This window comes from Rhinoraja longicauda, chromosome 23 (genome assembly GCF_053455715.1).
Source record: "Rhinoraja longicauda isolate Sanriku21f chromosome 23, sRhiLon1.1, whole genome shotgun sequence".
In the NCBI taxonomy this organism is placed as follows: domain Eukaryota; kingdom Metazoa; phylum Chordata; class Chondrichthyes; order Rajiformes; family Arhynchobatidae; genus Rhinoraja; species Rhinoraja longicauda.
Window position 1 is genome coordinate 27465483 of NC_135975.1, and position 27011 is coordinate 27492493.

General features: G+C 41.0%; 1 protein-coding gene across 4 annotated transcripts; it reads right to left on the reverse strand.

The window, feature by feature from the left end:
* Window positions 1-610: 610 nt before the first annotated feature.
* Window positions 611-27011, reverse strand: cwf19l1 (CWF19 like cell cycle control factor 1). 4 transcript variants are annotated; one of them, XM_078419905.1, is made up of 14 exons: window positions 26708-27011; window positions 22869-22953; window positions 21950-22034; window positions 16531-16632; window positions 15922-16136; window positions 14896-15014; window positions 12705-12789; window positions 11726-11866; window positions 9117-9213; window positions 6835-6914; window positions 5773-5982; window positions 5101-5220; window positions 2945-3042; window positions 611-1171 (listed from the first exon to the last, which is right to left on the reverse strand). In XM_078419905.1, the coding sequence occupies exons 1-14, from the start codon at window positions 26728-26730 to the stop codon at window positions 1027-1029; spliced, it is 1605 nt and encodes a 534-aa protein (XP_078276031.1). In that variant the 5' UTR covers window positions 26731-27011; the 3' UTR covers window positions 611-1026. The 4 variants fall into 4 exon arrangements, with proteins under 4 accessions (XP_078276031.1, XP_078276032.1, XP_078276033.1 ...); XM_078419906.1 differs by lacking the exon at window positions 26708-27011 and adding an exon at window positions 25095-25661; XM_078419907.1 differs by lacking the exon at window positions 26708-27011 and adding an exon at window positions 24451-25020.

Here is a 27011-nt window from a genome sequence, read left to right on the forward strand (position 1 = left end):
GGCTTCACCTTTTGCACTATACAGGCAGCTAGTGTTTTACACGTGTTTAATTTATGCATTTTTGCAATAATGCACCAGTTTAATTAATACAAATCTAATTTATGTGCTGTATTTTTGAAATTTATCGAGCTTTTATGTTGTATTATATTATCTACTAGACCAAGTGGACCCGTTGGGCCCAAACCTCTCCTGCATTGGTGCAGCACCCTCCCCTCCCCCTTCCTCTCCCTCCTTCCCCCCCCACACCATCCCCCTCAACCCCCCTTATCTTCCCTCCACCCCCCCACCCTCCCTAGGAGATAGATTTAAACTTTAAAATGTGAATAACTTTAAAAATATAACATCGATTTCAATGAAACTTCTTCAATTAGCACCAAAGGGACGACGGTGAGTAAGGTGGGCCTAAAATTGTAAAGTTGTACTGCTGCAAGCAAGGATTTCATTATTCTGTTCAAGGACATTAACAGTAAAAACACTCTTGACTCTTGAATTGATGAGAAATCACAAGCAGGTACACATGCACAAACATACGTAAACGGCATTGATTCTCGAAAGCAAATCATAGTAATGGATTTTTATTACATCAAACAAGGGGAAATGCACCAGTAAATCTACTGCACAAAGTGTAAACATACTTAAAAAAAAACAAATTTGTTTCATTATAAAATTGTAAAAATATACCCAAGAACCACTGAAATAAAACTGCAATTTCCAGAATCACATTAAGCCAATAATTTCCAATTACATCTTTGTAAAATATACAAGGAGTTCTGAAAAGAAACCAGTTGTAAAGCTCATTTAGGAAAAATGGGATTCATCTTTACTATGCTTTAAAAACTAACCTTGATGTATGTACACAATTACACTCAAAATCCACTATAACATCACATGTAGTTCTGCAATTGAAAAATATATCTGTATCAAAGTATAGCACCTGGAATAATTCCTCTCAAATGGATAATTTTCAGAGAAACATTGACCAATGCAGTTGCAAACATTCACCATAAATAAGATAATAAATTCAATTTAATCAAGCAAGGAAAAATCGTACGGTTGAAAGCCCTCTCTGAAGGACTTGGCAAATTCTATTTCATCTTCTCGGCTGTATTTACATTCCCTCCAATTTGCTTTGTCAGGGATGTTCAGGACAGCTTCACTCGCCAAAACCTCCCTGTGAGAAATTCAGAAAACATTAAATGTATGAATGAAGTTTAACCAGCAAATGCTTCACACATGATTCAATACTGTCTCGGGTAGAAACGCACAACAAAATATGCAATTATTCACTCTCACGGACATCTATAAGGTACAGGTCTCAGTAAAAACACAATTATTATTTACAAATCCACACAGGTACCAGACAATAGCAATGCTTTGCTGCAATTATGCCCTCTCCAGACCCAATATACCATGATCCTTTGTAGAAAATGGGCACCTTTGTCTTAACTGCATATTACATATGGAACTGCTTCGTACAAGAAACTGGTGCATGGGTCTTGTAAATTGGATACGTAAATAGATCAACTCTATCATCTGCTCTCTCGTGCAATCTGCTGTCAAATAAACTTTGTTTTCATTCAGAGTCCAATAATGTATTTCGATACTGCATACAGTAGGTTTCTCTTGAAAAGATTGCTCTATAGCAGACAAACATATTATTCAAAATAAACATGCCAAAATTCAAAACAAAAGTAGATGAGCACCTTGCCTCCAATAGGCATTCTACTGTAATGGGGTAAAATAAAATTATTCTGTTCTTTATTGAGGCCCTTTTAATCTACCAGTTCCACATAGGCACTCTAATCGCAAGCAACTCAGTTTCTATGCATTTATATATCCTGCTTACAATTATTATTAAGCCTTTATTTTGAGACTCTATTGTTCAGAAATTACCATTGATCTTGATTTATGTAACATACCAGTGATATTCCAAAGAAAATACTTGTTGAGAAAATAACTTGAACATTCAATTTTAAATCAGGAAAATCAACTAATGATAAAGTCCAAACAATGACAGGCACCAGGGTACACACACTGCTTAGTTTAAGGTCACATGGATTTTTTTTGCAGGTTTTAGTTTAGAGATGTAGTGTGGAAACTGGGCCGATGACCACCGAGTCTGCACTGACCAGCAATCACTTGTACACTTGTTCTATCCTGCACACTAGGGCCAATTTACAGAAGCCAATTAACCTACAAACCTGTGTGAGAAGGAACTGCAGACGCTGGTTTAAACCAAAGATAGACACAAAAAGCTGGAGTAACTCAGCAGGACAGGCAGCATTGCTGGAGAGAAGGAATGGGTGACGTTTTGGGGGTCGAGACGTACAGACGTACAGGTATGTAGGTTAATTGGCTGGGTAAATGTAAAAAAAAAAAATTTGTCCCTAGTGGGTGTAGGATAGTGTTAATGTACGGGGATCGTTGGGCGGCACGGACTTGGTGGGCCGAAAAGGCCTGTTTCCGGCTGTATATATATGATATGATGATATGATATGATATGAGATCCGAAGAAGGGTCTTGACCTGAAAGGTCACCCATTCCTTCTCTCCAGAGATGCTCCCTGTCCTGCTGAGTTAACCTACAAACCTGCATGTTTTTGTAGTGTGGAGGAAACCAGAGCACCCGGAGAAAACCCATTTGGTCACGGGGAGAACGTACAAACTCTATACAGACAGCACCCGTAGTCGCATCGAACCCAGGTCTCTACCACTGTGTCACTTTATGCCGTGAGTGTCTGACACTCACAGTCCAGATTAGTTTGGATCATATTCAACTAGAATTAGTTATTTTCTAGAATAAATATCATATATTACAATTTTGGGCCTAAATGCACTCTTGCAGAATTCACAATGAGAGGTGCCTACATTCAGCTGAAGGGCATTAAGCAATACAGCCTCACCAAGACAATAGATACTTGCAACTACCTGCCTACTCTTCCTACCTTCCAAACTGCAAAGGAAATTGTTTCTTTATTCTGTGGAATAACTTCTCTTCATTGTCCAGCTCCACATAGAAATATGCCGATCCAGGTTGAATTATCTATAAAACAAAAATCAATGTGCTTGCATTACTGCAGAGTAATAGTTTCCCAATTTAGCATTATAGTCTGCATTTAAAGGCCCAAACAAAGCCATCAGACAAAGAAGGTGGCAATCTGATAAATGGCAAATCAAGCCTTTCATCACATCACTAAAGCCTGGGGTGGGAGCTGCTTTACATCCTCGTCGTCCATCCTGGGTAGTTCTACGGAACTGGCAAAATTTGCAGCAAAGCGTCAACTATGGTACTCTGAAGCATCAATTGCCACTTTTGAATTTTGTAGTTGACATACAAAAGACTAAAGCCTATCGTCAACTATTCCTGATTGATGGCTGTTCCAGCCATTGAAACCAATCCCCAACAGGAAATAGCCCATGAATCATCGTCACCAAGGCTGCTGTCGATAACCAGAATGACAGGAAATTATATCAACGCAAATTGCAGGCATTTCATAATCACTACTAAATTGAACATGAGCATGTTCACTTATAGATTCTAGTACAAAGGCATTTAATTGGTTATGATTAAATAATGTTTTTATAAACAAATGAACAAAAAAGTGTTGCGGCCATAAGGAATAGGAGTAGATTTAGGCCATTCGGCCCATCAAGTCTACTCTGTCATTCAATTGTGGCTGATCTATCTCTCCCTCCTAAACCCATTCTCCTGCCTGCTCTCCATAACCTTTGACACCTGTACTAATCACGAATCTATCCATCTCTGTCTTAGAAATATCCAATGGCTTGGCCTCCGCAGCCTTCTGTGGCAAAGAATTCCACAGATTCACCACCCTCTGACTATTATCCCTCTACCACTTGAAACATTACAGTAAATGACATCCCAGGTTCCTAGCCTTTCCCCCCTCACCTTCCTCCCATTGAACCCCACAATTTGCACTTGCACCAATACTGGTTAGGGGACATGGCCTTCAGCTATAATATTCATGGATCTTCAGGATATATTTACTGCAATCACAAATATAGCATTAACATTGCAGAGAAGGTGGTGACAGTGAGTTTTACAAGGCCCACAGTTGTATCAGTCACAAATCACCGACTGCTATTTGCACCTTTCATGACCGATAAGCATCACTCCCAAACAGCTGCAATGATATTTGTTGCCGGGTTCTCAGAAAATCATGGTTATCTTCCAATAATTGTTAACTTTTTCCATGACTGCATGTACAAGTGCACAAATTTAAATGTAGATACAAGGAACTGCAGATGTTGGTTTAAAAAAAAAGACACGTAATGCTGGAGTAACTCAACAGGTCAGGCAGCATCTCTGGCAATCATGGATGGGTAATGTTTCGGGGCAGGACACTTCTTCAGACTGATTGTAGAGCCCTGACTCGAAATGTCATCTATCCATGTTCTCCAGAGATGATGCCTGATCTGCTGAATTATTCTAGCACTTTGGTTCTTTTTTTGCACAAAGCCCTTTAAGCTTCTCATCTCTCCACAGGATCATTTCTTATTACTTCTGTACACTCTCCCAGCCTTAAAATGCTGTCAAAAATCAATAGCCCCAGCAAACATCAACTTCCCCATTGATCTGCACCAATTCCCCAAACTTCCTCAGTGATGGTGGCCCTACAATTCCATTTTTTAATTTTTGTCCTTTTACTATTGGCAGCCATCTCTTTCCCAGCTGCCAGGTGCTAAATCTTACAATACTTTGTTAATTCCAATCTTTCCTTTTTTAAAAGGTGCTTCCCTCTTTGAGCATGTTTTTTTTTATAGCAATTATTTTAATATTTTCCTGAGAGTTCAGGTATAACATGTTGTTTTATCATGCTCCTAAGACATATTTTATGTATTGTGACATTTTAAAAGGTGCCATATAAATGCAATTTATACCAACAGAATTGCTCCCAGTACATGTTAGTCAGCAGATTAAAAAACAAAACTGAACTAAATATTTTAGCATTACAAATTCTAAAGGAATAGGATTTGGTATCCAATGTAGTCTGACATGCCAAATTTATTTTGGTGCTCAAGACGGGCAGAACAAGGGTGGCACAGTTGATAGAGCTGCTGCCTCACTGCCAAAACTCACTTGCTTGAGATCTGAATGTTCAGGGATTTCCAAGAGCTCCATCTGTTGCTCCTCTGCTTGTACAATATAAGCCTCTTTAATGTCATCAGTAGTACAACACTGAATAGGGACAGGAACCACCTGGGCGGAAATGAAATGAAATAGCATTTTTCAATGAGGCTCATGACACATACTGTAAAAATAAATAAATCAGGCATTTATAACAAAAGGGTAAACTTTAGATGAAGCCACCAACTTATTAAGTGTGTCAGTGTAAAGTACATCATTGGGACCTTGGATCCCTCAGCGAAGTTTGTCATCATTAGCAGATAGAGTATATCTGGGACTATTTCAGACTTAAACTAATGAAATATGATGTATGAGCTGAAAGTGCCAAAGGAATATGCTGACTGGGCATTCCTTTATTGTAACATTTTCACCTCAATATTATTATGTGTGGTGCCTTTAGGACTGGTCTGGTACTTTCAAAACCAATCGACGTAAGAGCAACCACAACAGCATTATAGTACATATTTATAAGGAGTGCTTATACATTCAAATAGCTGATTACATTTTGACACTCTACAAATGCTGCTTTTTAAAAATTAAAGCAAGCTTGTTGTCATGTATAAACAGTGACCATCCTCCAGCAATAAAGGGTTTATTCAAACGTTGAAAGCGACTGGTAATTACCTGCAACTGCAGATGCTGACTCTTGTAGTTCCTTTCAAACATCACAAACCGCTTCCCAATGCTCTTGTAAAACCTCTTCAAAGCCACCTTACACTTCTCTACTTCTTCAATGGCTTCTGAAGGAAGCTCCACCACTGACTGGTAATGTCCAATGGGCAAAATAAGTACATGATCAGGAGATAAGCTGCCTTTGGCAAGGGCAATATAACACTAGAAAAGAAAAGTTACATTTGCCATTAATAATGCATGTAATTGCTGGAAAATAGTTAACTATGCGGTTTTCTATGCATTCAAAATTATCCTACACATAGATGAAGTAAAGAATACATAACAAAGCTATGCCATATACTTTCATGTGCAAACATCTATGATGCAGGTTTTTTTTTAACCACAAATCTTATTAAGCAAGAACAATTCCATCATCTCTGAGATGATGCATCACTCGTTTACTATTAAAAAGTGCAATTTTATGTTAGTTTAAAATTGTTAGCTTAACTTGCATTATTTCAATTTAGCTGTTTCAATGTGAATTAATCTGTATTAATGTTTTTAAAACATTATGAAGCACATTTACGTTTATTTTGAGAGTATATCGAGTAGATAAAAGGTGGGCCTTAGTGGTACCTACAGTTTTAGTTATCTGTGTCTAGTCCATGGCCTCTTCCTTTGCAGATAATGTGGACAGAATACCTTGGGGACTTTCTTTAGGCTCCAATTGTCATGGAATCAATGCCATTTAAACCAGCAATACTCATACAACTGCACAGCCATCCCAAAGTCAACATTTTATTTTCTGCTTGCTGGTCTGTACTAATAGGTCATGTTTACATGCAGCCTGAAGAGCTGATGAATACTACCAACAGTACAAGACGGTCGCAGCAAATTAGATTGAACGTTCCAACACTGCACCTTTACAGAGATCAAATACAGCCCTTGGCAATACAATGCAGGAAACTCCATCGTAACAGGTACTTAATGACCATTATGACGCATTATATTTCAGTGGCAGCCAAACTTAAAGGTTTCAGACAAAAGGCATTGAAGCAAATATATAGTACTTACGTGCGTACCAATGCTGATTATCAAGTGCTTTTCTACCTCAGGGCTAGCAAGGCAGAACCAGCAAGGACTTGTTGGCTTAGCTAAAGAAAAAAACAAAATGCTTAATGAATTTAGCTCTGCTGCATTAAGAGCACATGAAAAAATATACACACGAGGAACTCAGAATAGAGCATCATAGTCATGCAGCATGGAAACAGGCCCATGCCAACCAAGATGCCCTATCTCCCTCTAAACCTTTCCTATCCTCGTACCTGTCCAAATGTCTTTTAAATTTAAAAGTGCCTCTTCAACTACCTCCTCTGATAGCTTGTTCCATATACCCACCACCCTGTGTGGAAAAAATTGTCCCTAGTGTGTAGGATAGTGCTGATGTACGTGGCGATCGCTTGTCGGCATGGACTCAGTGGTCCGAAGGGCCTGTTTCTATGCTGTACGTCTAAAGTCTGAAGATTTTGAAAGACACATATTTAGGTGCTCTGTTGCATGTTATTAACTTTCCATGTGATTATATGAAGAACAAAGAGTGGATTTTTCTCCTGCTGTAACATTATGAAGCTGTACTTTAGCCAGTAGCTAGTTGTAGGAGTCTAGTACCAGAGGGTACAGCCTCAGAATAAAAGGACATAGCTTTAGAATGGAGATGAAGTGGAATTTTTTTAGCAAGTGGGGAGTGAATCTGTGGAATTTATTGCCACAAACAGCAATGGAGGCCAAGTCATTGGGTATTTTTAAAAGAGAGATTAATAGGATCTTGATTAGAAAGGGCATCAAAGGTTACAGGGAGAAGGCAAGAGAATGGGGTTGAGGGGGAAATATAAATCACCCATGATCGAATGGCAGAGCAGACTCGATGGGCTGATTGGCCTAATTCTGTGCCTATGTTTTATGATCAAATCAGCACTACTGTAGGGAATGTAGTTCACAGGTCAGTTATATGATAGGAAGGACAAAAAAGACTTCAAAAAAGCTATTAACGAACTGTTTTAATATTACACTTCAAAAAGCAAACAATGGGCTTGAAAAGAGAACTGATTGAACATCTGGTTTCAGAAATAAATGGAACATTAAAAAAAGAATTCAGCACAAAACTATGTTTTCAGTTTAAAAATGAACCAAGGTTTCCAATTCCAACAGGAACTACATCCCTACAGACAAAAGCTATGGCATCAAGGATCAATGTAGAGGAACCACAGTTATCAGCAAAAGAGAGGCCAGCACTTTGCACAGGACGAGAGAACACTCGAAGAACTGTACAAGATAAGAAAATTACTTGAACATCTCTACAATGGCTTTGCTTCTGCCCAAGCTTTGGCTTCCGTCCTCAATTCAAACAGTGTCTGAGTGCTTCTCATTGATGTCACAGAAATAATGTAACCTTGTTCTTTCAGATATCATGTTATGCGATAGCCCTTGTTTAAACGGATTTTTTAAAACCATACAAGCTGCACAAAGTGTTTGAATTAACAGAGCTTTAACTGTAATTAGCAGACTAAACTTGAATTAAGAAAGACTAAACTGTAAATTTAGTAAGCAATTTGGCTCAGCTATTCCTCTTCAAAAAACACAGCTTTGGCATCCTTGCTCTTTAGGAATAGCAGAAAATTATGACGTTCCCATCATTTAATTACAGATATCCCAGTTTACACAGAATAATTACTCAAAGCTTGCATTTTATATTGGACTGTAGAAAATGTTCAAAAAAATACATGGGCAGATTCCCCTCAGTCAATGGATGATGTGGAACAAAATGTTTACAGGCTTTGCACAAAAATTGAGATTTGTGCATAAGTGGGATGACATTAAACTAGTGTGATCGGTTGATTGATGGTCTCGGTGGGCCAAAGGGCCCGTTTCCACGCTATATTTTTAAACTAAACTATTTAATAAGGTAGATGGAGTACAATGCTGAAAATTGTGAGGTTATTAATTGATAAAAAAAATAACAGAAGTGTCTGAAATGATGATGTTCAAGTGATGTGGGTCCTGGTACATTGGCACTGGAAGCTAACGTGAAGATGCTGCAGGCAACAAGGAAGGGATGTGCTGCCTTTACTCCAAAAGGATGGGAATATGAAAAAGGTTGTATTTTGAATATGAAAAGTTGTATTTTTAAAAAGATTTTCCAACCTTTTCTTTTTAAACTTTAGTCTCTCATCATGGGATATCATGTGATGCACAAAAGATAGCAATATCTTAAAATCACAAATGGATTTTCCCTTGAACATTTTGCTTCCTGATCACAATAGGGATGAACGAACACCAGCTCCAAAGTGTACACTTACGCGGCTTTCGGACCTGTTTTGATTGATGAGGTCCTCCTTCGCCAGATAATCTTTTCTTTCCTTCTCGTTTGCTCAGGTCAAAGAAGAATTGTGTATCCTAAAAATAAAAAGAATAAATCAGCAATACAAATGAACGATTTAAAATGCATCGACAAAATGATAGAGCGGGACCTCCCATCTGCATCATTGAAGACCTTCAAAACATCTTTAATTGGACTTTATCTTGCACTAAACCTCATACCCTTTATCTTGTGCTCGGCTTGATTGTAATCATGTCTTTTCACTGACTGGATAGCACGCAACAAAAAAGCTTTTCATCGTACTTCCGTACATGTAACAAATTAAACTAAACTTGTAACTGTACCCTTCCCTAGATGGTAGGCCATGACTGTGAACACCTTTTCAGTGTGGGTTTCAGGAGGACCCCACATGATTGCAGTAAGCTGTCCTTTCTCATCTTCCCATCCTTTTGGAGTAAAGGCAGCACACCATTTCCCTTCCTTGTTGCCTGCAGCATCTCCACGTTAGCTTCCAGCGACAGTGTACCAGGACCCACATCACTTGAACATTATCATCTCAAACACTTCTATTATTTTTTCTATCAATGAATAACTTCACAATTTTCAGCATTGTACTCCATCTACCTTATTAAATAGTTTAGTTTAAAAATACAGCGTGGAAACAGGCCCTTTGGCCCACCGAGACCATCGATCAAACTAGTTTTATGTTATCCCAGTTATGCATCCACTCACTACACGCTAGGGGCAATTCGCAGAGACCATTTAAGCTATAAACCCACATGACCTTGTGATGTGGGAGGAAACGAGAGCACCTGGAGGAAACTCTGATGATCACAGAGGGAACGTGCAAACTTCACAGACAGCACTCGAGGTCAGGATTGAACCCTGGTCTTTGGCACTGTAAGGCAGCAACTCTACCAGCTGTGCCACCCTCTTTCTAACTCACTTAGCACATCCATATTTCATTGTGTTGTTTGTACTCACATCCCCACTTAGTTTCTTGCCACCAGCAAGCTTAGCAACATTATATTTGATTCTCTCAGCCAAATCACTGTTATAGATTGTGAATTGTGACTAGAAACTGCTGCTGTACCACATTAGTCACAACTTTCCATGAAAAAAGATCCACTTATTCCTTCTTTGTTTCTAATTGTTAACTAATACACAGTTTCTTCCATATATTAACCTTCCTCTGCCCCAATTCCATAAGCTCAATGTTTTTGCATTAACCTCTTCTGTGGAACTCTGTGAAATTCAAGCACACCACATCCACTGGTTTCTCCATGTCTATTCTACTAGATACATTCTCAAGAAACTACCGCAAATTATTCAAACACAATTTATGCTCTGCTTAGCTCCATGCTGATTGCTCAGTGTTAATTTCCAACTGCTGAGATAATGTACTTTGGGATAGATGGCCGCATTGAACCTACTGCTAATGTGATGCTGCCAGATCACCAATTCCTTGTTCTCTCTCTCATCCATGCTTAAATAATGGGGTTATCTTTCCTGTACCCCAATTTTCAAGAATTATTCCAGATCTGTGCATTTTGTTTGAACAAATAAGTGCATTTAATAACAATTTTTTATTAATCCAAAATCCTATCTCAGAAAATAATATAATTTCCTTAATCCAAACTTTAGGAAATAGAATTCATTTAGCACAGATACATGCTCTAATCGTAAAATATATCACTAGCACAGAATTTATGTAACATTAATTTGATCCTCTTGTCTTTCTATCATGCAGCCTGCACTTTACACAATTACAAGATGAGTCTTTATTTTTAGGAGTCTCTTAATAGTCAGGTCACATTTTTATAACTCTATTTCTATTGCGCCCATTACATTCCAATGGACTTAATAAATAAGCACCACATTCACTGCAAGTTTCTTAATAAACAAAGTTTACAACATCATAGATTAATTTACAAGATAAATAATAGCATCATGTTACAAACGTTCTCCATTTATTAATTTGGCCTCATTTCAAAAATTGATTTAGACAAAACCAAATATGTTGCCAAATGAAGGATTAAATTTACCAGCTATTTGCTCAAATATTTCTTTATAACAGGAAAAAATCAGTATTAACACTGACAAAGAAAAATGTCAATAATATATCAAAGAACCAACAAGATGAAATCGTGGAATTTAACATCTGAATGTTAAAGCAAATGACACAAGAGGTGGTTAGAAACAATTTTATTTCAAAGTTCACAGAAGTTTATAACCTATTATGATATTAATATACAATATGGACAATGAATATTGAGCCCTGGGGCTCTTGAGATTAAGAAAAGTATTAATTGCCTTCAAAATATAGGAATCACATTACACTGTCAAAATATTTCTTTCCAGACCACACATATCTAAATGCTTGATGCCTTTCAGGGCCTGCTGAAGGGGGAACTAAAGCTTATAAAGCTTACATTCTGGCAAAGACAATGCATTGACAGCTTGTCTTTCCTCAGATGCTGCCTGACTTGCTGAATTTTTCCACCATTTTCTGTTTTTAAGTTCAAGACCAGTTCTTACAACTTTTTGTTCGAACTAATTGCCAAGAAAGGTTTTCCCATATCTACTTACTGATGCAGCTTGCCCCAATTTTGTTCTTTGAAATTCCTTGCCCATTTTCCTGTATGGACTTTCTGTAACGTCAAGGGGTTGTTTCACTAATTCAGTTGAATCCATGGAACTTATGGGTACAATATTAAATGCGTACAAGTACTGTAAGTAAAAAACAAACAAGTAATATGATAGCAAGTATTAAAAAAGAGGAATCTAGAACCAGTTCTAGCAATATTAAAAAAATCATGATAGTGGTTTCATATTAACAAATAATTTTAAGAAAGCTCCTGTGATCTACACCATTATTGTCTTTGATGTCACCCCTCAGCAACTTCAACTCTAATCCGATTAATTGCCCCCATGAGGTTCCTTCATGCCAACTGAAATGATCTTCCTTAGGCTGTCTAAAACCTGCCAGCATCCTTATTATTGCCAACAGGAACATTAATTTCAGCCTTAGATGGCCAAGCCAACAATAATAAAGTCATATTGTCAACATAACTAAAAGATTCTGAGGGGTGAAAAGTTTAATTTTCCTTTGTCTTCGTGGTGGTTGTAGTGTGGAAGGCACTGCCTGAAGCCGTGGTGGAGGGAGACAGACACACTCAACATTTAAAAAAGCACCTGGACAAGACTCAAAGATAATAGGGACTTAATGTGGGTACAAGAGATGGGATAGGCATGGTGGGTTGAAGAGCTTATTTTGGTGCTCAGAGTCTGACATTTGTGAAAACAAAAATGCTTTGAAAATCCATACTGCCCTGTGAATTAACCAAGTTTTAACATTGGTATGTGGCAGGCATCAAGCTTGGTTCAGTGGTATTAATCGAAAATGAGTTATACTAAAAGAACAGATAATATTTTAGGGATATACATTATTAGAATTGAGTATTATACTTCCATTAAAATTAAGAAAACATTCAAAATGCAAAGAGTATCGCAGATATGTTCTATCAAAGTTTAATTATGTCAGTAACTCAGAATCTTGTCTACTTGCCTTTTTCTTACTGGTATTGCTGATATTTGCCAGTGCTATGAACCTGGTGACATGCTGTGCATTTTCCTGTAGTATCATATGGTTTCTAAATTTTAAAATAAAGTTTAATTATAATTAAAGTGTTCATAAGTATATGCACAGAAAGCTCCAATACCAAGTCATTCAGACCAAGATGTTTCTGGTTTAAGCAATGCTGGTTGCGACTGGCTTTGTTGGTTCACTTACAAGTTTCATTTGGACTAGAGAAGATAAAAAAAAAGGACAGCCTTTCTACAGCATCATCTTGGGACCTATAATGTACAAAAGCTTAAACGGACAGATCAGACATTGCTGCACTAATCCCACAGTACAAAACCACAGCAATGCTCTGACACTTCAAATGCTCATTTAACAGAGGGACCAAATTTATCTCCAGGTTATTTATCTTTAAAGATACATGCTATATGTCTTGACAATTTGAATAATTTGATCGGAGTTTCTACTTGTCTACAATTGGTGATTTACAAATTTTATTCAAAATGCTAAATTTATGACAAGTTTATGCTCAAACTAATTTACATATTAACAAATGTAAACCTTTCCATGATCCATTACAATCAGCTATGTTTTACGATGTAACAACAATACCCCCAACTTTATACTACAGCTCTTTCGTTTAAGTATTCAAGCATGTTAAGTTAATGTCTGAAGGAAAGTCCTGACCGGAAACATGTCCTAATCATGTCCATCAGAGAAGCTACCTGATCTACTGAGTTACTCCAGCACTTTGTGTCTTTTCTTGTGTTAAATTGATGCATTTTTCTATTGTGACTTGGGGTTAATTAAAAAAATTGTAATACTCATTTGTAATAACCTCTAATCTGCTACATATACGATTATTAAGGGGTTGGACACGTTAGAAGCAGGAAACATGTTCCCAATGTTGGGGGAGTCCAGAACAAGGGGCCACAGTTTAAGAATAAGGGGTAGGCCATTTAGAACTGAGATGAGGAAAAACTTTTTCAGTCAGAGAGTTGTGAATCTGTGGAATTCTCTGCCTCAGAAGGCAGTGGAGGCCAATTCTCTGAATGCATTCAAGAGAGATCTGGATAGAGCTCTTAAGGATAGCGGAGTCAGGGGGTATGGGGAGAAGCCAGGAACGGGGTACTGATTGAGAATGATCAGCCATGATCACATTGAATGGCGGTGCCGGCTCGAAGGGCCGAATGGCCTCCTCCTGCACCTATTGTCTATTGCTACCCATGAGAAAGCTAATTTGAAATAACTTTAAATATATTTTTAAACCGTGTCTATTAATTCCTGCAACCCCAGTGTCTAACAGCAGTTCATTCCCATTCTCAGTCTGAGATGGCAAGTAATCAAATGAAGACCACTGCTGCTATGAACTGTAGGGTGAATACACTATACGAATCATTAGTTATCATTCAGTTTGTTGTTTGTTTAAAAGGAACCAAAATTGAACAACTTCTTCACAATAAAACATACTAAAATTCACAATTTCACTTTGAAACTTTCCTTCCCAAAACAGTCTCAAAAGTGGAAAGAGTATAATTTTACAAAATACTGCAAAACAGATGTTACACATATGCACATAAAGTTCTTCCTACAGCTACAAAACTGAAAAATGATAAGTGCAGGAAAGTAACCACAATTGGGATAGGAATTTACGAGAAAAGCATTTTAGCAAATGAATCATAGAACAGTACAGCACAAGAACAGGCCTTTTGGTCTACAATGTCTGTGCTGAACATGATACCAAGATCGTCTCTTACCTCCTTGTGCATAATCCATATTCCTCCATTCTCTGCATATCCATGTGCCTATCTAAAAGCCTCTTAAATGCCACTATCATATCTGCCTCAACCACCAAACGTGGCAGCACGCTCCAGGCACTTGCCACCCTCTGTGTAAAAAATTTGCCCTGCACATCTTTAAACTTTGCCCTTCTCAGCTTAAAGCTATGCCCTCTAATATTTGCATTTTCCCATCCTGGGAAAAAAGTTCTGACTGTCTTACCTAGCTACGCCTCACATAATATGATGTATTTCAATCCGAGCTCCCCTCAACCTCCGGCGATCCAGAGAAAACAATCCAAGTCTGCCGAACGTCTCCCTGTAGCCAATGCCCCCTAATCCAGGCATAATTTTGGTAAACCTCCTCTGGACTGAATCAAATGAATAGGTGACAATACCTGTATGGTAATCTTTCATAATTAGCTCCTTCCAAAGCAGCAAAATGATATCTGGGTTTTAGGGTAGATGCAAGATCTGATATGAGCACAGAGCCACATAGTTTTGTATCAATATCTTCCTGTGGAAGAGATTAATTATGGTTAGTCATGCATTTTTCACACCACCTCTATATGGACTGTTGAATGAATGAACAAATGAATTAAAACATGAATGAATGATACTTTATTATCACATGTTCCTAGGTATCTTTAGGGTACGCAGGTACAGTGAAAAGCTTTGTTTTGCATACAACCAAGGCAGTACACAATTGGCTCCACGTGTTGGTGCTGGCAAAGGTATAAACGTACCAAACAGTCGTATCTACTCCTGCCTCCGTGTACAGTTTGCAACATTTGTATTATAATGTTTAAATTATTTCTATAGTAATAAAACACAACCCCAAATAATGAAAATGCAAGGAATTGTAAAAGTCAACACTGCACTTGATGCAGTAGGATTATGATAATCTAACAGCCTTGGGAATTCGGCAGAAGTTCTAGACCATTGGGTGTTATTAGAATTATGCACTTTTAATTTACCCATTTAAAATATTGCACAATATTCTTAGTGTAAGGAAATAACTGCAGATGCTGGTACAAATCGAAGGTATTTATTCACAAAATGCTGGAGTAACTCAGCAGGTCAGGCAGCATCTCAGGAGAGAAGGAATAGGCGACGTTACGGGTCGAGACCCTTCTTCAGACTGAACAATATTCCTAAAACATTTGCTAATGAACAAGGTTTTAGGTGAGTGTGAGAAGCATTACGTGAGCTACATGTTGAATGTATCGTTAAATACGCAAGACCTACAACGCCTGTGCTGGCCATCAAGGACCTATCAATGTTAATCACATTTCTACCAACTTGGGCCAAAGGTCGGCTGTGTCTTGACAATTCAAGTGCTTATCCAAATGGTTCTTAAATGTTGAGAGATTAGGTGCTTTTTAAAATGAAATCTTTAAAACACCTGAAGGTAATAAACTGACCGCACTATTTCCATATTGCCATACTCCTCTTGGCCACTGTGATGTCAGGAGAAGATCCACCCCCTTGAATTTGGAGCTGGCAGCGAGTGAACTCTTCAAAGTTGCCACAACCTCAGCGGTAAAGCAGAAAGCAGGAGCTGGTTCATTCCGGGCTTCTGTTCCACTCAGGTAAGCAATTTGTAAACCCGATGCTCCTGTAAAAACACCTTTCCGACCTACAGGAGTATAACATATCACACTGAAGAAACACCGTACCAATTTGGCATTAAAAGCATTCTGTATGGCTTTTAAAACTGGCTCACTGGATCTTCGAATGCTCAATCTAAGGTATACACAGACCATAATACGGATGCTTCAAACTACAAGAATATAGAATATACTTAAATATGTCACAAAGTGCTGGAGTAACTCAGCAGTTCAGGTAGCATCTCTGGAGATCATGGATAGATGAAGTTTTGGGTCAGGTCTCTTCTTCAGACTGGAAGGGTCCCATCCCAAATCATCACCCATCTACGTTCTCCAGAGATGCTGCCTCACCTGCTGAATTATTCCAGCACATTGTGGGGTTTTTTGGTAACCCAGTATCAGCAGTGCCTTGTTTCTACATACCTAAATATGTAATGTTTTCTGCCAATTCACATCCATCTACATTGGAGTAATATTTTGTTGTTTCTTGAGCGTTGGCACCCAATATATATGTTTGCATTGGAGCTGGGAAAAAAAGAATCAATGTAAAAAAAAGCACGATTAAAACAATTGTACATGGAAGAAAATTCAAATGTACCTAGTTTCTGCATTTTATTTGCACATTTCCTCGCACTATTAGGTTTCAACTGATAGTTGAACATTTCAATCATTAGAAAGTTAAAAACAATACGTTAAACATGTTACTAAAAAAGGATCCAGTACTAAAAATCAAATCAACAACTATACTTCCTTGGAAGATTGAGGAGATTCGGAATGTCGACAAATTATCTCTTGAACGTCCACAGGTATATTGTAAAGAGCATATTGACTGGTTGCATCATGGCCTGGTTTGGCAACTTGAAAGCCAAGAGAACGAAGATTGCAAAAAGTGGTGAACACTGCCCAGTCCATCACAGGTACTGACCTCCCCACTATCGAAAGGACCCACTGAGTCACTGCCTAAACAAAGGCAGCCAGCATCGTCAGCGCCCCACACCACCCTGACCACACTCTCATGCCACTCCTGTCATCGGGAAGGTGGTATCAAGAGTCTGAAAACAGTAAACTTCTTCCCGACAACCATTAGGCTATTAAACAACCTCCAAATAAGGTTATGGGGAGAAGGCAGAAGAATGGGGTTAGGAGGGATAGATGGATCAGCCATGATTAAATGGTGGAGTAGACTTGATGGGCCGAATGGCCTATTCTACTCCTATTCCTTATGACCTTATTAATATGTTGCTGTGGTGCCCACATGTTGATAAGACAGTGTTTACTGAATAGTTGAATAAAGAAAACAAAAATATCGCAATGTAAAATCAGCAAGCAGAAATTAAGTTTTTAAACTTGCTGTACCTTGGAAAGGCATACAGGATTTAGTGAACAAGTCCGAATGAGACAGCCAAGAAATCTAATGCACTGCAAATAGCACTTTTTTCCACAAAGAACTATGATAAAAGTATCTGTTGTTTACAGGTGGCAATTTGTGACAAGCACAAGTTTTGTGAATTCCATTTGCAACACCAGAACATCAGCAAGCAGCAGCAATCAGCAGCAGCAGCAAGCAGCACCAAGCTGTGTTGCTTGGGAAGTAGTGTGTGGGGATTGTGTGGGGATAGTAAGGAGTAAGACCTGTGTGATCTCCCGGACTAGTTTCGATCGCCTAGCTTGGGGTCGGAGAGGAATTTCCCGGATTTTTTCCCAAATTGGCCTGGGTTTTTTATCCGGTTTTTCGCCTCTCCCAGGAGATCACTCAGTTCTTTTGGGTGGGCGGTTGGAGCCGTTGGAGTGGCGGCCGGGCGGTAGGCTTAGTAACCGAGCGCGGGGCTTTGTTTGGAGAGTATGACTGCCAGGGCAGTTTTTTGTTCTGGGTGTCAGATGTGGGGAATCTGGGAGTCTGATAGTCTTCCAGACATCCACATCTGCGCCAGGTGTGACGAGATGGGGCTCCTAAGGGACCGTATTAGGAACCTGGAGCGGCAGATTGATGACCTCCGTCTGATCAGGGAGAGTGAGGAGGTTATAGATAGGAGTTACAGGGAGGTGGTCACTCCTAGACCACGGGAGGTAGACAAGTGGGTCACTGTTAGGGGGGGCAAGGAACAGAGGCAGGGACTAGGGAGTACCCCGGTGGCTGTACCCCTTGGAAATAAGTACTCCTGTTTAAGTACTGTTGGGGGGGACAGCCTACCTGGGGGCAACGACGGTGCCCGGGCCTCTGGCAAGGAGTCCGGCCCTGTTGCTCAGAAGGGTAGGGAAAGGAAGAGGAGAGCAGTAGTAATAGGGGACTCTATAGTGAGGGGGTCAGATAGGCGTTTCTGTGGACGCAGTCGGGAGACCCGGATGGTGGTTTGCCTCCCTGGTGCCGGTGTCCGGGATGTGTCTGAGCGTGTCCAGGATATCCTGAAAGGGGAGGGAGAGGAGCCAGAGGTCGTGGTACATATAGGTACCAACAATATAGGTAGGATAAGGGAAGAGGTCCTGAAAGGAGAATTCAGGGGGCTAGGAAGAGTTAAAAAAAAGGACTTCCAAAGTAATAATCTCAGGCTTACTGCCTGTGCCACGCGATAGTGAGAATAGGAATGGAGTGAGGTGGAGGATAAATACGTGGCTGAGGAACTGGTGCAGGGAGCAGGGTTTCAAGTTTCTGGATCATTGGGACCTCTTCTGGGGGAAGTATGACCTGTACAAAAAGGACGGGTTGCATCTGAACCCGAGGGGAACCAATATCCTGGCGGGGAGATTTGCTAAAATAACTGCGGAGACTTTAAACTAGTACGGTTGGGGGGAGGGACTCAAACACAGATAGCTAATAGGCAGTGTGTGAGGCAGGAGGCAGAAAAGGGAAACACTCAGACCCAATATGTAGGAGAGAAAGAAGGGAAAAGAAATAAACTGAGAATAAGAAATGATGGGTCCCTTAAATGTGTATATTTTAATGCTAGGAGCATTGTAAGAAAGGTGGATGAGCTTAGAGCCTGGATTGACATCTGGAAGTATGATGTTCTGGCGATCAGTGAAACATGGTTGCAGGAGGGTTGCGATTGGCAATTAAATATTCCAGGATTTCATTGTTTCAGATGTGATAGAATCGGAGGGGCAAGAGGTGGGGGTGTTGCATTGCTTGTCAGGGAGGATATCACAGCAGTGCTTTGGCAGGACAGACTAGAAGGCTCGATTAAGGAGGCTGTTTGGGTGGAACTCAGAAATGAGAAAGGTTTAGCAACTCTTATAGGGGTGTATTATAGACCGCCAAATAGGGAACGAGAATTGGAAGAGCAAATATGTAAGGAGATAGCAGATATTAGTAGTAAGCACAGAGTGGTGATTGTGGGTGATTTCAATTTTCCGTATATAGACTGGGAATCACATTCTGTTAAAGGGCTGGATGGTTTGGAGTTTGTAAAATGTGTGCAGGATAGTTTTTTGCAGCAATACGTAGAGGTGCCTACCAGAGAAGGGGCAGTGTTGGACCTCCTGTTAGGAAATGAGATGGGTCAGGTGACGGAGGTATGTGTTGAGGAGCACTTTGGGTCTAGTGATCATAATGCCATTAGTTTCAATATCATTATGGAGAAGGTCAAATCTGGACCAAGGGTTGAGATTTTGGATTGGAGAAAGGCTAATTTTGAGGAGATGAGAAAGGATTTAAAAGGAGTGAAATGGAAATTGTTGTTTTATGAAAAGGATATAATAGAGAAATGGAGGATATTTAAAGGTGAAATTTTGAGAGTACAGAGTCTTTATGTCCCTGTTCGGTGGAAAGGAAAGAATAATAATTTGAAAGAGCCGTGGTTTTCCAGGGAAATTGGACACTTGGTTCGGAAAAAGAGGGAGATATACAATAAATATAAGCGGCAGGGAGTAAATGAGGTTCTTGAGGAATATAAAGAATGTAAAAGGAATCTTAAAAAGGAAATTAGAAAAGCGAAAAAAAGATATGAGGCTGCTTTGGCAAGTAATGTAAAAGTAAACCCCAAGGGGTTCTACAGATATGTCAATAGCAAAAGGATAGTGAGGGATAAAATTGGTCCATTAGAGTCAGAGTGGACAGCTATGTGCTGAGCCGGAAGAAATGGGGGAGATATTAAACAATTTCTTTTCTTCGGTATTTACCGAGGAGAAGGATATTGAATTATGTGAGGTAAGCGAAACAAGTAGAGTAGTGATGGAAATTAGGAGGATTAAAGAAGAGGAGGTACGGACACTTTTGAAGAATATAAAAGTGGATAAGTCTCCAGGTCCTGATAGGATATTCCCTAGGACATTGATGGAAGTTAGTGCAGAAATAGCAGGGGCTATGACGGAAATATTTCAAACGTCATTAGAAACAGGGATGGTGCCGGAAGATTGGCGCATTGCGCATGTTGTGCCTTTGTTTAAAAAAGGTTCTAAAAGTAAACCTAGCAATTATAGACCTATTAGTTTGACGTCTGTGGTGGGAAAATTAATGGAAAAGATACTTAGGGACAATATATATAATTATTTGGATAATCAAGGCCTGATTAGAAACAGTCAACATGGATTTGTGCCTGGAAGGTCATGTTTGACTAATCTTCTTGAATTTTTTGAAGAGGTTACCAGGAAAATTGATAAGGGCAAGGCTGTGGATGTTGTCTATATGGACTTCAGTAAGGCATTTGACAAGGTTCCACATGGAAGGTTGATTAAGAAGGTTAAATCGTTGGGTATTAATAGTGAGGTTGCAAGATGGATTCAACAATGGCTGAATGGGAGATACCAGAGGGTAACGGTTGACAATTGTATGTCAGGTTGGAGGCCAGTGTCTAGTGGAGTGCCCCAAGGATCTGTGTTGGGTCCACTGTTGTTTGTCATTTACATTAATGATCTGGATGATGGTGTGGCAAATTGGATTAGTAAATATGCAGATGATACTAAGATAGGTGGAGTAGTTGATAGTGAGGTAGATTTTCAAAGTCTACAGAGAGACTTGGGCCTTTTGGAAGGGTGGGCTGAAAGATGGCAGATGGAGTTTAATGCTGATAAGTGTGAGGTGCTGCATTTTGGTAGGACAAATCAAAATAGGACGTACAGGGTAAATGGTAGGGAATTGAGGAATGCAGTGGAACAGAGGGATCTGGGAATAACTGTGCATTGTTCCCTGAAGGTGGAATCTCATGTGGATAGGGTGGTGAAGAAGGCATTTGGTATGCTTGCCTTTATAAATCAGAGCATCGAGTATAGAAGTTGGGATGTAATGTTGAAATTGTACAGGGCATTGGTGAGGCCGAATCTGGAGTATGGTGTGCAGTTCTGGTCGCCAAATTATAGGAAGGATGTCGACAAAATGGAGAGGGTACAGAGGAGATTTACTAGAATGTTGCCTGGGTTTCAGCACTTAGGCTACAGAGAGAGGTTGAACAGGTTGGGTCTTTATTCTTTGGAGCGTAGAAGGTTGAGGGGGGACTTGATAGAGGTTTTTAAAATTTTGAGAGGGACGGACAGAGTTGACGTGGGTAGGCTTTTCCCTTTGAGAGTGGGGAAGATTCCAACAAGGGGACATAGCTTCAGAATTGAGGGACAAAGGTTTAGGGGTAACATGAGGGGGAACTTCTTTACTCAGAGGGTTGTGGCTGTATGGAATGGGCTTCCGGTGGAAGTGGTGGAGGCTGGCTCGATTTTATTATTTAAGAGTAAATTGGATAGGTATATGGATAGGAGGGGATTGGAGGGTTATGGTCTGAGTGCAGGTAGATGAGACTAGGTCAGGGAGAATGGTCGGCGTGGACTGGTAGGGCCGGACAGGCCTGTTTCCATGCTGTAGTTGTTATATGTTATATGTTATATATGATTAAAATGTATAAATATGTTACTAATTTACCTTTCTTGGCTCGGGATTTGTAGTCTTCCCATTCTGATTCTGCCTCTGCTGTGGTTCCAAAGAAATTTCCTACACACAACAGTAGCTACAAGTACAAAAAGAACACCAGAATGAAAAGTTAACATTTGGCAACCCCTCAAAAATGTTGATTAATAAATTTATTTAAAAGCTTTATTCCAATTGTTTTCCAATTTTTGCTACTTCACAAAGTTCATAATTTCCATTCCAGATTATACATCAAGTCATTAGCTAGTCCACCACTAAAACAAAAAGAAGTTTACTTTTTCACACAAAGATTACTAAAAAAATTCAAAATTTGTATTCGTCTAGTATACCAGAGAAAAATAAAATAATCCATATCTATCAATATATTCCCATAACCGAACATGATGTTACATCAAAGTCATCTTAAAGTTCAACAAAACATCAAGTCATCTTCAAATGCAACATAACCAACACTCACTTTAATGTAGAATCACAAACCCAGAACTAAAGTTGGACAATACTTTCCAACTCAGGAAATGCAGTCATTAGAATAGGTGTATTCAGGATGAAACACAAGATTTGGCTACAACATTAGTTTATATAACAATGTTTTAAGATATCAATATTGTTGCCTGAAATTTAATAGTTTTCATGTTAAAGCTATCACCTATTACATATGTTTTCTTCTTAAAGGGCAACTTAACAAATTACTTTTTAACTAGTACAACTAGCTACAAAAGGCAAAAATACATCTCAGACCCAAGTAAAATCCACATAGTTAGCCACTGTCAGTTTAGCTTGGCACATAAATACAACAAAAAGCACATAATGGCTAGGTAGCCAGCTTGATAATACATACAATACTTTTTATAATTATTTTAAAAGTATAATACAACACTTGACAAAACCAGTTTATAAACAAAAATGTCCTCACATCAAAATCTCCACTTTTCTTTTGAATTGACCGTACTCTGTTAAACAATACATTCAATTTCCCTTCAACATCGCCACAGACCAGTCTGAAAAGTCAAAGAAATGTACATCATTATTTTGTTAAAATTAGTCATTGGATAAAATTAAAGCAGGCGATATTTTAGTCAATGAAATGTCCGACGGGGAGGAACACAAAGATTATAGAAATTATTGGGATACAGTGTACTGGGGACTGCTAGTTAAAATAAATTGAAATCCTTGAGGAATGTTTGAACCATATTTTAGTTTAGTTTAGAGATACAGCATGGAAACAGGCCATTCGGCCCACTCCGTTGGCGCCAACCAGCGATCCTCGCACACTTGCACTATCCTACACACACTAGGGACAAGTTACAATTATACCTAGCTAATTAACTTACAAACCTGTACATTCTTGGAGTGTGAGAGGAAACCGGAGAACCCGGAGAAAACCCACACGTCATGGGGAGAACGTACAAACTCCGTACAGGCAGCACCCATTATCAAGATTGAACCCGGGCCTCTGGCACTGTAAGGCAGCAACTCTACCACTGCGCCACCGTTCTTTAACAAGGTAGAACTGGCCTGATTGTCCCTAGAGAACAACTAGATAGACTAATACCATATGCTTGAATCAAACACTCACTCGTTCAATATTAATCTGCTTACAGAACCAGAATGAACATAATGCCAGAGACTATCCCATGAGCAAGAGCAAGTAGTTGATATTGGGTTTTCAGACAGAGGATTTTGCTTCACACATTTTAGGAGTAAAATGCATCTGATGACTAAACAAGCTAAGTTTTTTTTATCCAAAAATATATTTTATTCATGAAATTTGCAATTATACAGCATAGAATATTCACCTCTTGTCAACTGGTGGGAAGAAGTTCAATCTACCAAGTTCAGGAAGACAATGGTCTTTTGTTCTTACCATTCTCCGTACCGAGCTTATCATTGCATTCACCTACTATATTTACTATCTTTGGTATAAACCAGCATCTGCTGTTCCTTTTTATTATATTTTGAATAATAAACATGTGATAATCTTACAATCTTAAAACCTTTCATTTTATACAGAAACTATCCTAATTTCAGATGAAGTGGATAATAAAAAGCCATTTATAACTTTTCTCAATACTATTTCTATCAGTGTGCACACTAATATTTATAAATTTGGGCATTTTCCAAAGTTTGCTGAACTGTGCAAAATATTCAAAACATTCAGTGAAACCAGTCATTTCTCAGGAAACTAATAAATGAGTTTCTCAGGAAACTAGTAACAATCTACTTATCAATATAACCTACAGTCCCTGACCAAACCCAAAACATATTTTCCTCATTGACAGACCCATTATATGACAATTCCCTCCAAATGTTCCGTATGGTAAAATAAAAAACTTTGTTTTTTCCATTTCTTCAAGAACATAACAAAGTTGCCACCTGATTTTTTTCAGCTCTAAATTTAAGTTTAATGAACTTTTTAACTTGAATAGGAGCAGGTCCTAGTATCTGCACACCATTCAGTAAGAACATGATAGTCTTTTCATGATCAATTTTCTAACCATAAATTCTCCACAATTCATCCTTCTTCGTACTTTCATAACCGTATTGAGATGCAGCGTGGAATGGAAACAGCCCCTTCAGCCCACCGAGTCCATGATGACCTTCAATCACCTGTTCTATGTTTTCGGCTAGTTCTATGTTATCCTCCCCCTTCTTATTTCTTATCCTCGCCCTGCACATTAGGGGCAACTTATAGAGGCCAATTAACCTACAAACTTGTGCATCTTTGCAATGTTGTAGGAAGTTGGAGCACTCAGAGAAAACTCATACATTTGGGGGGGGACGAACGGGGGAGACATGCAAACAACACCCTAGGCGAGGATTGTAATCGGGTCTCTGGCGCTGTCAGCCCCTCCAGCTGCGCCACTCGGTCAGTCACAGAGCTGATCAGCATGGGAACAGACGCATCGGACCATCTTGTCCATGCCCACCAAGTTGGTACATTGGGCTATGAAGCAAGGAACTGCAGGTGCTGGGCTAATCCCATTTGTCTGCATCTGACCCATAGCTCTCCAAATCCATCCATATACACCAATGAGCCAAAACATTATGACCACCTGCCTAGTATACTGTCGGTCCTCAATGTGCAGCCCCATACGTGGCTGGGTGCAATGCACTGTGTATTATGACACATTCCTCCTACCATTAAAATTTTCTGTAACTGGTGCCACAGTAGACCTTCTGTCGGTTCAGACCAGATGGGATAGCCTTCGTTGCCCTCGCGCATCGATGAGCCTTGGGTGCCCAACATCCTGTCACCGGTTTGTGGTTTGTCCCTCCTTGGACCATTGTCGGTAGGTACTCACCACTGCTGACCGGGAGCACCCCACAAGCCTTGCCGTTTCAGAGATGCTCTGACCCAGTCGTTTGGTCATAACAATTTGGCAAAGTCGCTCAGATCTTTACTCCTGCCCACTTCTCGTGCATCAAACACATCAACTTCAAGAACTGACTGTTTACTTGTCGCCTAATATATCCCACCCCTTGACAGGTGCCATTGTAACAAGATAATCAATGTTATTCACTTCGCCTGTCAGTGCTCATAATGTTTTGGCTCATCGGTGTTTGCATCTATCCATGGATAAGAAAGGTTTAGAGAGATATGGAACAAACGTGGGCAGGAGGGATTAGTTGATTATGAGGTATAGATGTTCCCAATGTTGGGGGAGTCCAGAACCAGGGACCACAGTTTAAGAATAAGGGGTAGGCCATTTAGAACTGAGATGAGGAAAAACTTTTTCAGTCAGAGAGTTGTGAATCTGTGGAATTCTCTGCCTCAGAAGGCAGTGGGGGCCAATTCTCTGAATGCATTCAAGAGAGAGCTAGATCGAGCTCTTAAGGATAGCGGAGTCAGGGGGTATGGGGAGAAGGCAGGAACGGGGTACTGATTGAGAATGATCAGCCATGATCACGTAGAATGGCGGTGCTGGCTCGAAGGGCCGAATGGCCTCCTCCTGCACCTATTGTCGATTGTCGGCAAAGGCAAGTTGGGCCTGAGGCCCTGCTCAAGCATCTTGTTAAGCACGTGGGATGTAAGCAGTGGAGAGTGGCAGCGGACACGGCCTGCTCTTGTGGAGCCCCGAGCCGAGGATGGACACACAGAGTGCTGGAGTAACTCAGCGGGCAGGGCCGGGCCGGGGAGGGGAGCGTCTTTGGTCAAATGGTTTAAACCTTTCGAGCCCAACTGAGCCGTGCGGGGGGGGAGGGAGAGAGAGGACACCCGGGCCTCACCCGGACAGCAGCGGCCCCGGGAGCTGCAGCTGCGGCCTGGACCACGAGCCCCGAGCCTGCAGGCCCGGCCCCAGGCACCCGGCGCGGCCCACCCCAGCCTCAGGCACCCAGCCCGGCCCACCCCGGCCCCAGGTGCGGCGCCAACTCACCCCGGCCCGGTCTCAGGCCCAGGCCCCCGGCGCGGCCCAGCCCACCCCGGCCCGGCCCGGCCTCAGGCCCAGGTCCCCGGCGCGGCCCAGCCCACCCCGGCCCGGCCTCAGGCCCAGGTCCCCGGCGCGGCTCAGCCCGCCCCGGCCTCAGGCCCAGGTCCCCGGCGCGGCTCAGCCCGCCCCGGCCCGGCCTCAGGCCCAGGCCCCCGGCGCGGCCCAGCCCACCCCGGCCCGGCCTCAGGCCCAGGTCCCCGGCGCGGCCCAGCCCACCCCGGCCCGGCCTCAGGCCCAGGTCCCCGGCGCGGCCCAGCCCACCCCGGCCTCAGGCCCAGCCCACCCCGGCCCCGCACGCACACTCTCTCTCTCACTCACTCACATGCGGAGCGTCCCGGCCGACATGGCGCGCGCGCCCCTCTCCTCTCCTCCCGCGGGAGCGCGCTCCGCTCTTCCCCTGCTCCCTCGCGGGGTCGCGCCTCTCTCCACCCCTGATCTCTCGCGGACGCGCTCTTCCCCCTCAGCAACGGGCACGTTGCGGGAGCGCGCTGCTCACTCCCCCTGACTTCACTCGGGAGCGCACTCCTCTACCCCCGTCCCGCGGGGACGCGCTCCCCCATTGTCCCGCGGGAGCGCTCTCCCCCGGACCACTCGGGAACGCGCTCATCCCCAACCACTCCTCTATC

Excerpts from the sequence above, each read along its gene's own strand:
- cwf19l1 (XM_078419905.1), bottom strand. The coding sequence starts at position 26,730 with ATGTCGGCCGGGACGCTCCGCAT. Across the intron at positions 16,137-16,530 it reads AGAAAACATTACATATTTAG|GTCGGAAAGGTGTTTTTACA; the intron begins GTATGTAGAAAC and ends ATACTCCTGTAG. Across the intron at positions 3,043-5,100 it reads AACATTCAGATCTCAAGCAA|ATAATTCAACCTGGATCGGC; the intron begins GTGAGTTTTGGC and ends TTTGTTTTATAG.